The sequence below is a fragment of the Frieseomelitta varia genome, unplaced genomic scaffold (assembly GCF_011392965.1).
Source record: "Frieseomelitta varia isolate USP_RPSP 00005682 unplaced genomic scaffold, Fvar_1.2 scaffold_418, whole genome shotgun sequence".
Classification (NCBI taxonomy): domain Eukaryota; kingdom Metazoa; phylum Arthropoda; class Insecta; order Hymenoptera; family Apidae; genus Frieseomelitta; species Frieseomelitta varia.
The window spans coordinates 945,982-959,388 of record NW_025110166.1 but is presented as its reverse complement, the minus strand read 5'-3'; the positions used below and the strand labels follow the sequence as shown (position 1 = coordinate 959,388).

The 13,407-nt window shown below is 28.1% G+C and overlaps 1 protein-coding gene across 3 annotated transcripts; it reads right to left on the bottom strand.

The window, feature by feature from the left end:
* Positions 1–682: 682 nt before the first annotated feature.
* Positions 683–10,646, bottom strand: LOC122531802 (flocculation protein FLO11-like). Of its 3 annotated transcripts, none has more exons than XM_043660008.1 (6): positions 10,411–10,646; positions 5,092–5,504; positions 4,296–5,055; positions 2,920–3,019; positions 2,228–2,339; positions 683–1,041 (listed from the first exon to the last, which is right to left on the bottom strand). In XM_043660008.1, exons 1-6 carry the CDS (start codon positions 10,499–10,501, stop codon positions 853–855), a joined length of 1,665 nt encoding a protein of 554 aa, XP_043515943.1. In that variant the 5' UTR covers positions 10,502–10,646; the 3' UTR covers positions 683–852. The 3 variants fall into 3 exon arrangements, with proteins under 3 accessions (XP_043515943.1, XP_043515945.1, XP_043515942.1); XM_043660010.1 differs by having other exon boundaries at positions 4,296–5,007; XM_043660007.1 differs by having other exon boundaries at positions 4,296–5,504.
* Between the last annotated feature and the right edge of the window lie 2,761 nt (positions 10,647–13,407).

Below are 13,407 nucleotides of genomic sequence, written 5' to 3'. Positions count from 1 at the left end.
TTATACTAAATTGGTGCATATGAAACGTGGTTTTTGAAATATACATGTATAATTATTTATTTATTTAGATTTAGTATACTTTTCCAAATAACAAAAAAATTTGTGAAAGTTAAAATTAAAAAGTTTTGAAATTTTTTAAAATCAATTTTTGTATTAGAAAATTAAATCTAGATAGAAAGGAGGATACCTTTCATCTTCATCAAATGCTAAATGTATGCTTCCACTAATTTTCAGAACATTTCTAAATATGAACATATGTATAAGAGAATTATAAAATTGTTTGATGATTCGTTAGCGTACATTAATAAGTAAACATGACAAGTAAATATTTATTAACTTTTGCAGAATTTGAGAGTACAAAAATTCATAGAACCTACATAATATTCAGATATATACAAAATATCCAAAGTACTCTAATCAAACACAAATCTTTATTCTATTTTTTTAGCTACGTTCATAAAAATATAAAAATCCATAAATATCAATAGTCTACTAATAAAGTTCCAATTTTTTTATCAGAACATTCTTGATACTGAAAATACATGATTTGAAACAACTTTCTCCTTCTTCAATATATTAGATAATCCAATTCCAAGAAAAACTTCATATGCACCAATCTAATATGTCAGACAGTTTCATGCGCTACGTACTCTGGGTGTCACTTAAATACATACAATGAGTATTTCTATAGCAATCACTTACGTATATTTGGAAAGCAAACGATTAAAAATATCATCTATAATTCTGAGTTACAGAGAATATTGAGTTTAGAAAGATAACAACGAAACAACTTGTATTTTATCCCGGTAAGCGTTCAATTATTTTGTGTAAATCCAGTTAAGGATACACATTTTAGTCCTCTACTGTCCGGAAAGTGATTTTTCCATTATCATTTACACCTGTTGTCGACGATTTGTGAGAGACCGTTTTACCATCTGGGCCGACCATAGTGTGAGAACTAGAGCTAGAAAACACTCCGTAGGAACCGCCAGAAGGTGCAGGAAGTTCATTGGCAAATCTGGATTCCACTCCCGGCGCAGCCTGAAATTTTAAATAATTCCTAATATATATTTTTGACATTTTTGATAACAAAATATGATAATCAATTAAGTCTCTTAATAGACAATACATTACCTTTTAATTATCATATTTTTATATTGTATTATGCACTCAACCTTCTCGAAAATGCATATAGATATTTATAGTTTTGAAACATAATTGTAACAAAGCCAAAAACAAATAGTCATAAATAAGAAGAAAATAAAGGATGTACGTTCACGATATGAAATCGAAGTCGTTGTTTTACACAACTTATGAATAGAATTTCTATAAATTTCTATAAATTTATATTTATTGTCAATCGAAGAACATACAAGATTTAATTATTTATACTTTTCATTGTAGATATCAATTTTTTATCGTTCTGTCAATTTGAAATCAGGAAACAAATTAAGTTGAAAAAATGAAAGACGGATGAGTATTAAAAGAAATCTACTCGAGACTTTGGTCACTTTGGATCTCTTAAAAGTTCTGAAAGCTGTAATGGCACGAAGGTTTGTGTTTAATGGCACGATTAGTATTCAGTCGGCAGAAATTTCTTAATTACTTTGATTCAAACAGTATGGTTCATATATTGAAGTATTTTTCTTCACAAATATTTTACATAATTTTTTAAATAATGTAATGATTTGTTTTTATATAATTTAGTGATTCTTTCTAGCGTAGTATACAATTATAATTAGACTGTATTTTTTTTTTTAGATTTTCATGCATTTTTGAGAAATCTAAAGATGTAAATATAATATGAAAATAATATATAAAGTAATCAAAGAGTAATGCCTTTTATGATATTTGGATGTAAAATAACTTTCTATCTGGATCAAATGTTTTTAATTATATTCCCAAATATATAATTTCCGCAGTTCAATTATAATCGACGTATATATATATATATATATATATATATATATATATAGTATATAAATTTTTGTATTTACACACGTCAAACAATATATTAAGCACATAAATAGATCAACAAGTTTAAACGAAATAATAATTTATTATCTAAAGATATTAATAATTCTTTAATGATATTTGTTTATTTCGCTTGTCTCATTTTCTACAAGTATTTTAACATTTATGAACAATGATGAATATATATAGAAGAAATAAATCGAGCAATGAATATATATGCTTACGTATTTATGTATAAAATTTTATAACTTACCGGATTAATTGCACCAGCTTGATAACCACCTCCTGGTCCCAACTGAATGCTAGATACAGCGCTATGTGCACCAGGGATATTGTTGCCTCCATCGGCTATACGATCAGACAACCTATATACAAGTTTCATGTATTAGTTACTTTCATGACATTATATATATGTATTATATAAAATTTAGTCATTATTTTGACAATATAACAATATATTTCTTGTTATACAATTCTTGTTATAATAGTATGATTTATATAATAACATATAATAAGTTATATAATAAGTAAAATTTCTTCTAGTTAAATTTTATGTTAATCCTCAAGTGAGTTGCAGTGACTATAATAATTGTATATTTTCACTGATAGTAAAGACTAATAGTAAAATTTGCAAAAAATAACTTGCAAAGAAACTTGCAAAAAGGAAAACAAAAAGATTAAATTAAGCAAAAATTAAATAATTTGAAACATAAATATTACAGCTCTCAAAGTTCAACTATACCAAGGGTTGAATATTGTTTTAAAACATTCTAAATTCTTTTTAGTTGCATAGAACGTATGACTGAAATATAAAATTTTGAATGTCGTAGTAGAATCAACTCCAAGGGCACGATTCGTACTTTTAAACCACAGATTTAAAAGTAATGATATAAAACGTTAACAATTTACATTTAGTAGTTAAAATCTCATCTTTGTTAAACTTACCATTGTTGTTGTTTTTGGATCGAAGTTTGCAATTGTCTGATATTTTCCTCGATTTGCCTTTGGATATCAGGGAATGCAAATCCACCGTCAAATGGTACGCCTGTAAATAATAAAACAATGAATATTAAACAATATGAACAAAAAGAAAAATCAAATTGATTGTTTTTGTTGAATGTTCAGATAGCGTTACATGTTATACTATATTGTGTGTATAGACATTCAGATATACGAAGAATGTAATGATATTGTGTTAAATACTTTCCCTACTGAATTGCTATAATAAATATTTCAAATATATTAATATTCAAAAATGCAGCAGACAATAGAAATTTTAAAATAAAGAAGGATATAAAATTACAATATATACTTTCGCTTAAGAGTTTGGAGCATTCTTTACTTCTTCTGAGAAATAAGAATAGTGTATAACTTTAATTTTTAAACATAATTAATTAAAATTTCTTCAGTACTTAATAATTTTAATGAATGAAATATTTATATCGTCATTTCTTTTAAGATTGCAACATGCTCTAAACTTTTAATTATAAGTATATCTAACAAAACCAAAATAAAAATAAAAATAAAAAATGTTAAATTGTTCTGTCTAATTAATTAACTTTCAAATAGCAACCGATACATTTTATACATTTTCTGCTGATTATATTCATTGGCTCAAAGTAAATTTTTAAAGATAATATTTTTAAAAATGGTGTAAGACAGCGAAAACAATTTTAATATAATAAATTGAGAACATTTATAATGACAGCTAATTGATCTATTCTTTTTATTATCGTATTTAAAAATTCATTCAGACTTTATTTAGTAACTCTTAGTGCATGATGTAACATATATGATTCATAATTTGAATAACTTTGTTATAAGTTGTCAAAAGTTATATATAAAATTAATATTAACATATTAATGTTAATTTTATATATTACAATATAATTTACAGTATATTATTGGCATACAAAATTAATAAAATTAATATACATTCAAATTATTTTTGCTGGCTTATTTGTTCCCTACACCATTTCTAAAAATATTGCATATACCTTTCCTTAGACATTTTTCAATCACTATAAATCAATTAATATAATATCTAAATGTATCAATCCTATAACTAACTCAGTGTCACAAAATGACTCGATACTACGCACAATGACTTTCAACGCGATAATTATAATTACTCAATTTCAATAATTATTTCATTTCATTCACTTTCTCCAAACTATTCACTTTCGCCATTTACTACGAATTCCTGCCAATTGCAAAAGACTCTTTTCAACTGCAAATTAACACAGTGCACCCCTCCAACCGACAAATCTTCACGATGATATTCTTCAACTCGAGTTCGCCCGTTTCGTTAATTGTATTACCTCCTCCATAGCCATATCCCCCTGCGTTAAACATGTTCGGCGCGTTGCCCATAGTCGGCTCGACAGCCATGGGTGCGTTGACAGTGTTCAAGTTGTCGGGGTATCCACCTTGATAACCTAATGGCTGTGCATTATAATTTGTGCTGCCACCAGCAGAAGCTCCAGCGCTAGCAGAAGCGAAAGACGTCGCAGCTCCAGCTCCACCGTTGGGCACGCTCCATGCATTGCTACCAGCATTCGGTGCGAAATAAGGATTGCTAGGACTGTACGGTGACGAGAAGTCGGGAACAAATGGAGGCATGAAGAACGGAGTGAATTGGAAATTTGGGAATCCAGGATTCATGAAATTTCCTGTATTCGGCCCTTGGCTTGGGTTAGGTTGTTTCGATTCAGGGATCTTATTAGGCTCTTTCGATTCGTCGTCGTTAAATCGCGAGGCTAACAAAGGCGTAGCCGTCGTCGATTTCTCCGAATCGGTCGGTTTTTTCGTTGTTTCGGGTTTTGGTTTCAGCGTCGTGGACTTGTCGGTTGGACTAGAGGACGTGGGTTTCATGCTGCGATCTTTAGGACTCGGAATGGTCGTTGGTTTGGTAGTTGGAGCTTTCGAATCAGGCGTTGGTGTGGTTGTTGGTGCTTTTGAATTAGGTGTCGTGGTTGGGCTAGAGGCTGTCGTTTCTGAATCGGGCGTGCTGGGTTCGGTAGTTGGACTAGAGGCTGTGGTTTCTGAATCGGGCGTGCTGGGTTCGGTAGTTGGACTAGAGGCTGTGGTTTCTGAATCAGGCGTGCTGGATTCGGTAGTCGTGGCAGTCAAACTGGCAGTTGCGGATTTTTCATCGGGCGTTGATCTTCGATTCTTTTGAGTGGTTGGCTTAGCAGGTGTGATCGTTGCTTTCGGTTTGGGTGTCTTGCCAGTGTTTGAACTTGTATCAGGCGTGGAATTTGTAGAATCTGGGTCAGTCGTTGTAGGAACTGAATCAGGTGTTGAAGGATCTGAATCAGGCGTTGTAGATTTTGGAGACTCTGAACTAGGCGTCGTGGGATTTGGCTCTTTCGTGGAACTACTTTGAGAATTTGTTTTGGACTGAGTTACAGCGGGATTTAAAGTAGACGTGGGTACAGTGGTGCTTCTGGCAGAACTGCTGGATTCTCGTTTCATCCTCGACAGCCCAGCGAAATCCACGACACGTGGTCTATCATCTTGCAATCCATCTTTTTGTCGATAAAAACAAAGAAAATACCATTGTTTTCGTTTTTTTCAATTGTTTCTACACAAACACTCTATTTTGTGGTCAATACTCGTTTCACATGTTTCACTATTATTCACTATTACTGTCAGCATGCTTTTGCGGTAGGTTTCGGACGTTTTTAATTTCAGGGAATTCCTTCACCCTTTTCATGCACACAAGGGACAGATTTCGTTGCATAACACGTTACATTGTTAACTGCCAATATTTATTCTTTTTATCTTTGAAGGACTTCGATCGTTCAATTTATTTTTACGATAAGACAGGAACATGGAATTGCACATAGAACACAAAACATGCAGAGAGATTATTTGAACAGTACTATCTTGGTAAAATACATTCGTGCAAATAACAGTTGTTTCACATAAGGAAGGATTTCTCGAATCGACACGTGAAATGAATGCGCGCCGTAGATTATAGAATGGAAACGAAAAAGTTTATTTGAAATAAACAACGAGGGTGAAAAAACGCTATCTATGCATTGATATGAATAATTTATTATTGGTAATTTCAGTACGAATTATACTTGGAATTTTCTCTAGTCTTCACTATCAGTCGGGAAGATATTTTGTTGAGTGAATGTACCATAATATGAATAATTTAAAATTCAAGATTCTTTATAAAGATGTACGATAACGTCTATCAGTTTCATTAAAGAAAAATTATTTACATTTATTTAATTAATATAAAATTATTTAATTTGGTAATAATTAGCAAAATTTTCTCATATTAATATTCTCAATATTCTCGAATATTCTTATCAATTTCAATGATGTTGAATTATTTTATAAAGGTCAATGTAACCAATCTACTTTCTTCGTACCATAAAGTGGCTGTCAAAATTTTTCAGCCAAAATATAATTGATAATAAATATAGATATAAATTTTATAAATACAATTGTTATTATATTATTATAATAAAGAATTTCTATATTCAGAATTCTATCACATCAAATATATAATGCACTCTGCATATCATAAAAATGTTTACAATGAAAAATTTTGTTATATAATTTTACTATAGTTTCATTAATCTTTAATAAAAACGAAATTCTTAAGATTAACGCGATAACACTCACGTAAAACTAATTTTATGAAAAGAAAAATATTTTTCTCAATAGAAACAATTTAAAAACCAATTCAAAAACCAAAGGAAACTTCAAAACTTTGTCAACTGAAATCATTGACATTTTATTCTTCTTAAAATCTTTATAACGCATTCCTCAAGGTCGTATCTTTCCAAGGAACTTTCCAATTTTAACGGAACTCGTTCATAAAGTTACAAGGAAAAAAAAGGTGTATGTAATTTCCTTAACCCTTTAGAGACTATTTAGACAGTAGTACGCCCAATATAAATTTCTATACGTCTACTGACATAGACAACTCTCAGAATGTAATAAATAAATTTTTTCTTACACACATAGTAAGTAGTATATAATTCTCTTGTCATTACAGACTTATGTGAGTATCTCAATGTAAAAGACTGATTGAAACGATATATTCCACTTTAAAAAATTCTTTTTTACATGTGCACACATGTAATGTAAATATGTATGAATGCACATGCAAAAAATAGATAAAAAATGTAAAATAAAATTCGTTAATTCTAAGAAAATAGACACAGAATGTTTTGTTAACAGTTCCCTTGGTACAAAACGTAAAAAACATTTTCTCAGCAGTGAGACAGCGTCTCGTTTTTAAACTAAAATTTTTAACTTATAAAAATTTTATTCTACATTTTTTAGTTTATTATTATTAGAAAGTAGAATAATTCCGTGTCACGAAAACAAACATTTCCTCAGCAGTGAGACAGCGTCTCGTTTTTAAACTAAAATTTTTAAACTAAAAATTTTATTCCACATTTTTTAGTTTATTATTATTAGAAAGTAGAATAACTCCGTGCCACGTCTGAAATTAGCTAAATTCAAATATACTTGATAAATGTTCAAAAACAATGTCTCAAAGACAAAGCGTCTAACAAAACAATTTTGTTCTGCATTTTCGACTCACTTTTCCACGATGAATCACCACTTGCCCACTGTTATACCACTATTATAGTATATTATAACACCCGGTATAATTGTGTTAATTATCAAAAGAAGAAAATCTGAGTCGATCGTAAGATCGTTGCGGCGCAAAAATAGAATCAAAGAAAACGGGAAGAAAGTACTGTAGTTGAGATCAAGGTAGGAGACGGAACGATGTCATGGTTCACGGGCTTCACGGCCAATTATTATCTTCGCGCGACGACACACAATGTTGTTTACATGCAGAAGGAGGAGGATGCATCGTGCAATTGATAGTTAACGTTACGTACGTGGGAATATCGATTATCGATATTATCGCGGTTGTAAAATCTTCCGCTAGCAATATTTCTTGGTACATGCATGTACCAACGAACATTCTGTCGATATTTCGCGCTGATTAAGCAACCGACGTAGATAAACCGACACGACGCTTCTTTCCTTGTATTTTTGTGCAGATTATGCGGCGATCGTTTATTGAAAACACGCTCGACATTGTGGCGCAAGTTTAAATAAATTTTTGAAATGTTACAACTGCGAGCAATGTGATATATACTTTCAACAAATTAATTTAGATATTTAAATGACGTTGCTTTTAATAAATCAAGTTGATATTATATTTAATTGTAAATTGACTGAAATATAAATTTGGTTATGTGAAATATTGCGTATTGCGATATTTTATAATTGATTAATTTAATCAATTAGTTGAATTTATCATATTAATTCAATTTTGACAAAATTCTTATTTTAAGAGAAACTTCGTTTTCCGCTGATGTGTGTTTTTACTTTGTGACAACTAGGGAAATTTGAAGGCGTGAACGTCTACAAAATGCAATCTAATGTGAATATATGTAAAATATATCTAAAGTAGATTGATATTAATATTTACCATCATTCGTTACTATGAAATACTACTAAAATATATTTTTATTTTTATAATATATTATAATATAATATACTATTATACTATATACTATACTATATACTAATATACTATATAATATAATATACTATTAATATACTAATAAAATATATTTTTATTTTTATAATAATTATAAAATACTATTAAAATATAGTATAAAATAGTATTTAGTATTATATTAATACAAAACTTCATATAATAAATATTATTAATATATATAATAATAATTAATATAATATTACATTGACAATTAATATATTAATATATTGAATGTGCAGAAGCTAATCGTTATACATTACTTCTGACTAAAAATGATTTATGTCATGTATGTATATTCTTCTGTTGACTTCTGTTAATTACTATCGTAATAATTAAATATTTTCAACACAATAATTGTCAATTTAAATCGGTTAGCTTCTAAATTATATATATATATATATATATATATATATATATAAACCAAATTTTTATTTAAATTTCACTTTCTTAGTTGTGTACATTGCATTAATTATGATTAATGTTACAATAATGTATCCATTAAAGAGAACTTTTATACTATATCTAAAAGAGTGAAAAGAATAATGACCTTTTGAACATTTGTCTCAAAATGATTTGTCCTAATATTATCAATGAACGAAATGGTGTATGAAATACTTTTATTTATAATCGAACTGCATCATCGGTTTCCTTTATGCCCAGTTCCAAGAGTCAGAATTCAGTTTTTTTTACGGAAGGACGTTTACGCCATAAAGAACAGCTCAGACCTGTTTTTCATTGTCAGCTCAGACAAACTAACGTCGACATTTTAATGCGTACGGTTCTTTATACTTGTCAAATATATAAAAACGTTTCCATCATCAACGCGGATTATTATCCGAAAATTATTATTAATATTTCACGATTACACGATATTTCGTAAGTTTCCTGTGATTTAGCGCAACGCCAATTTGAACATTATATAACTTGCAGTTAGATAAAATTTTTGACGTGTGAAAAAAAATGTTTTTCTTAGAAATAACATCAATTCTACTTAATTAAGATGATGGCTCGAATACGACCTAAGAGTGTTTCTAATGAATCCTGTTTATTCATGAACAAACTGTGGATTTTTATACATTTCCGAATTTTTATGAACGTAAGTAATGAAATGGTAGCTAAAAAGAAATTTGTTTCATCTATTAAATGTTTAATATTATCTAATATTTATGTTATAAATTTAAATTAATTTAAACAAAACATTACAATATTATGTATACCTACTGCATATTATATATACATGTACTATATATAATACATGTAATATACATACACTATACTATGTAAGTATATAATATATTGTTATATATTATTGTCCATTATAACATTGTAATATTGTATATTTGCTCTCAACCGCTAACAACTTAAATTGCTGACTAAATAAACTGAAAGTATATTATAACAGATATTCAATATATATTATACATTTAAACAAAAAATTACAATGATATAACATTCTAATAAATATTTAGCTATTTCAATTAATTAATATAGATATTAAATATTCAGTAGATAAAACAAATTTCTTTCTACATTCCAAGTATCTAAAATCTAAATAATAAATATACCTCGTTAGGTATTTTGTTTCGCCGTATACATAAAATACACAAAAACCCACAGGCTCATTCATAAATAATAGCGAGGAGAAAATGTCGCGTTCAAGCGTGTCACGATTATATTTAAACCACCTCAACTACTTCGTCGTACAACAATTTGCTTTATAATTGTCAAAATTATTAGGTGTGGACGAGTGCGCTTAGCGACGTACGTACAAAGAACATGCAACATTCATTATAGCAATAACGGGCTCGTGTATTAGTAAGGAAGAATTTATTTATATCTGTACAAGTCAGGTACGTGCGTGTGTTTACTCAATGACTACTCACTTCTGCGCAATCGGAAGAGAGGGGACCGCAAGTCCGCAAAGGATCCCGTAACGCTGATAAACAACAGCAATGTCAAGATCCTAATATCCATTTTTATTACCCGGAACCAACGAGTCGTCGAAGAAAAAAACAAGAAATGATTGAATATACTTCGTTTCACACTAGCAAACGTACAAATTCGATCGATCCAGACGCCGTCGCAGTTTACGATGGAATGACTGAGTGAATCGGTGTCCCCCGTCATCTTATATAGGATTCGCTCGCATCTCTTCCTTACCACGGCTCGTTTCCGATGCCTCCGCGGTGTGCGAAAAATTGCACGACTGAAATCACGGAAAATTCATAGTACACGCGTTGCTCAATTGCCAAACGGTGCAGTTTGTTCGTGAAATGGCGAGAAACTTTCAATTTCACACCTTTTTCATTCGGAATTATATTCGAAATATCGTAAGTAGTATTGTACGTGTTTGTGCATTTTAAAAGTGACGATGTATTTATATTTTTAGAAACAGCACCCAAATAGAAATTATTTCGGATATTTTATATATTTTTGCACGTGATTTCCATTGTGCGCATTTTCAAATTTCTCATGAATGCATATTATTAATTTGCAAATTAAGTCGGTGATGTTCAAACATTTATTGAAAACTAAAAAGCACAAAAGCAGGCACAACGCATTTAATTTAAAACAAAAGCATATGTGTATAAAATAATTATTTATTGTAGTATTTGGAAATGAAAGAGATGAAGAAAATTTTTATTTAGCCTCTACTTGTTTAACATTACTTCCAATGATTAAAATAAAATTTCTAACAGAGAAATTAAAGCATAAGGAATAGTAAAAAGTGCAATAAAGAAACACAAGATTTTATTTATACGCTTCACGAAACTGTTCAAATATCTAAAAAGTCGCCATTTTTAAATCTACGAATTGTTCATTTTGACCACTTTGATAATTTCAGTGTTAGTTATATTTCTGAAAATATGAAATTATATAAACATCTGCGATCTAAAAATTCTGCTGTCTTTCTTCTCTTGTCAAAGATAATATTTCATCAAAAATACCACGTTCGTTTTAATTTTTCTTTAAATTAAAGTAAATATTGATTCATGAAAACTGAAAACAGTTTTCTATATTCTTCTTAAATCAGATAGCTAGTAGAAAAGATAAGGATCTAAGGATTGTAAAAATAATAAAATTTAGGACAATTCTAAAAACATTGAAATTTATTTTAAAAAATTCAATTCATTATTATATTTAATTAAATTCTTCTCTAAAATACTATTATTTAATTGTACTATTACTTAATACTATTAATTAATACACTGTTAATTTATTAATTAATTTATAAAAATACTATTAATTAATAATAATATTAATTCAAGTAAATGATACTTCTATTTATTTTAACTCCATTTTTATTTTAAACTGTTTTATTAATAATTAATATTAGTAATTAATAACTAGCTTTTATTAATTATAAAATATCACTTAATCCATTAAGAAATTTAAAATTCAAGGAATTAATAATTTCGTTGTTAAAAATCTATTCATAAATAAAACAAGCATGTTCAAATCTTAAGTATTATATACATTAATTAATTCTTTTGAAAGAAATGCCTAGATAAAACAAGATAAAATTTTTAACAAAACAAGATTTTTTAATAAATAAATAAAAGAATGAAATAATTTTTAATAAAACAAGGTAATTATTTTTATAATTAAAAATATTTTAATCATATTATTATTATTTTAATCATTTAATCATATTTTATCTGCAACTAACTAATCTGTAATTAGTTTTCCTTGGTAAATAATTAAATACTATTTGAATTAATTAAATATCTAATGAAAATTTCTAAAAAATTTTTATGTACATTTTGTTCACTCGTGTTCACTTGTCATTTATTGTACAATTATCTATATTTTAGAATTAATTAATCTTTATGCATAAGATATTAACAACCAAATGAATGAATATATATCTGAAAGATGCATTATTCAAAGAATCAATTTGTAGATCTATAAATCAAATAGGTGATATCAATTAACGTGATTTAAATTATGAATTAACTTTCAATTCATTTTCAATAATAAAAAAAACTGCGATTTCTTGTCTGCATATATAATAATCAACACGTAATTGCTCATAATTGTTCTTACATCCTGTTGTACACTAAATTGGAAACTAAAGATAACAGTATATTTCTAAGGCATAGCTTCTCTTCCTCGTGTGATTTTGATTATGAATTAGCTTCGATTCATTTTCAACAAAAATTGTTGATTTACTGTTTGTATAAATAATAATCAACACATCGGATCATAATTGTTCTTACATTCTATTGCATATTAAATCGTAAACTAAAAATAACAGTGTATTTGTAACTACGTAAAATGTAGTTTCTCATCTTTGCATGATTTTATTCTTCCTTGCTGATGACTTCCTGTTAAGGAATGGAAAATCTGAATAACAGTTTCAATTATTTTTCGTAGTAGCAGATTGAAAACTTGAGCAGTAATTTATATAATTTATATAATATAATATATTTTGTTTTAGATAACTTTTTATTTGTTTTTAAGTTTATTATTATTTGTTTTTAAGTTTTTATATGATATGTTAACAGGTATGCTTTATTTATGATATAACAATAGAAACATTTTCAATTTCTTAAGAAATTTTATATTCTTAATCGTCATAATATTCTTCATAGCATTTGAATTCATAGATATAATATTTTTATCATGCGAAAATTAAATGATACCATTTAATTATTATAATATTGTATAATTGTACTAAAATTAACTAAAAAAACTTTATGTATATTTTAATATATATAACATAAATGATATATCAATAGAAACAGGAAATTAAGAAAATAGAATGTCAAAGTGAAATGTGCATCAGTATCCGAATATTTTTGATTGGATTCGTTGTAAGTAAAATAATTTTCTATGTTCTGTTTTTTCAGTTGTCTTCGCAAGATATCGACCAAAGA